The sequence below is a fragment of the Penaeus monodon genome, chromosome 29 (genome assembly GCF_015228065.2).
Source record: "Penaeus monodon isolate SGIC_2016 chromosome 29, NSTDA_Pmon_1, whole genome shotgun sequence".
Taxonomy (NCBI): Eukaryota; Metazoa; Arthropoda; class Malacostraca; order Decapoda; family Penaeidae; genus Penaeus; species Penaeus monodon.
Genome location: NC_051414.1, coordinates 9,181,376 through 9,181,603, shown reverse-complemented (window position 1 = coordinate 9,181,603; position 228 = coordinate 9,181,376). Strand labels below are relative to the sequence as shown.

Below are 228 nucleotides of genomic sequence, written 5' to 3'. Positions count from 1 at the left end.
TGCTAAAACCTTCCAGGTGCATCTCCTTTCGAGGACATGGCGCTCCTCTCGTCCTGCAACCACAGCATCGTCACCCTGGGCAGCTTCGGCTTCTGGACGGGGTACCTGGCGGGGGGGGAGGTCGTCTACCCGGACGTCCGGACACAAAGGCGGTACAGGTTTGTGTTTGACATTTCCCTTCCGAGTCTGAAATAATTCGTCGGAAATTATCACACACCATGTATCCAC

At 55.7% G+C, this 228-nt stretch overlaps 1 protein-coding gene across 1 annotated transcript in view; it reads left to right on the top strand.

The window, feature by feature from the left end:
- Positions 1-228, top strand: part of LOC119591936 (galactoside alpha-(1,2)-fucosyltransferase 2-like) — a gene marked incomplete in the record, with an annotated part of 27,690 nt that overhangs the window by 26,942 nt on the left and 520 nt on the right. Inside the window, 1 exon segment of the mRNA XM_037940689.1 lies at positions 17-158. Within this exon segment, the coding sequence (XP_037796617.1) occupies positions 17-158 (142 nt within the window).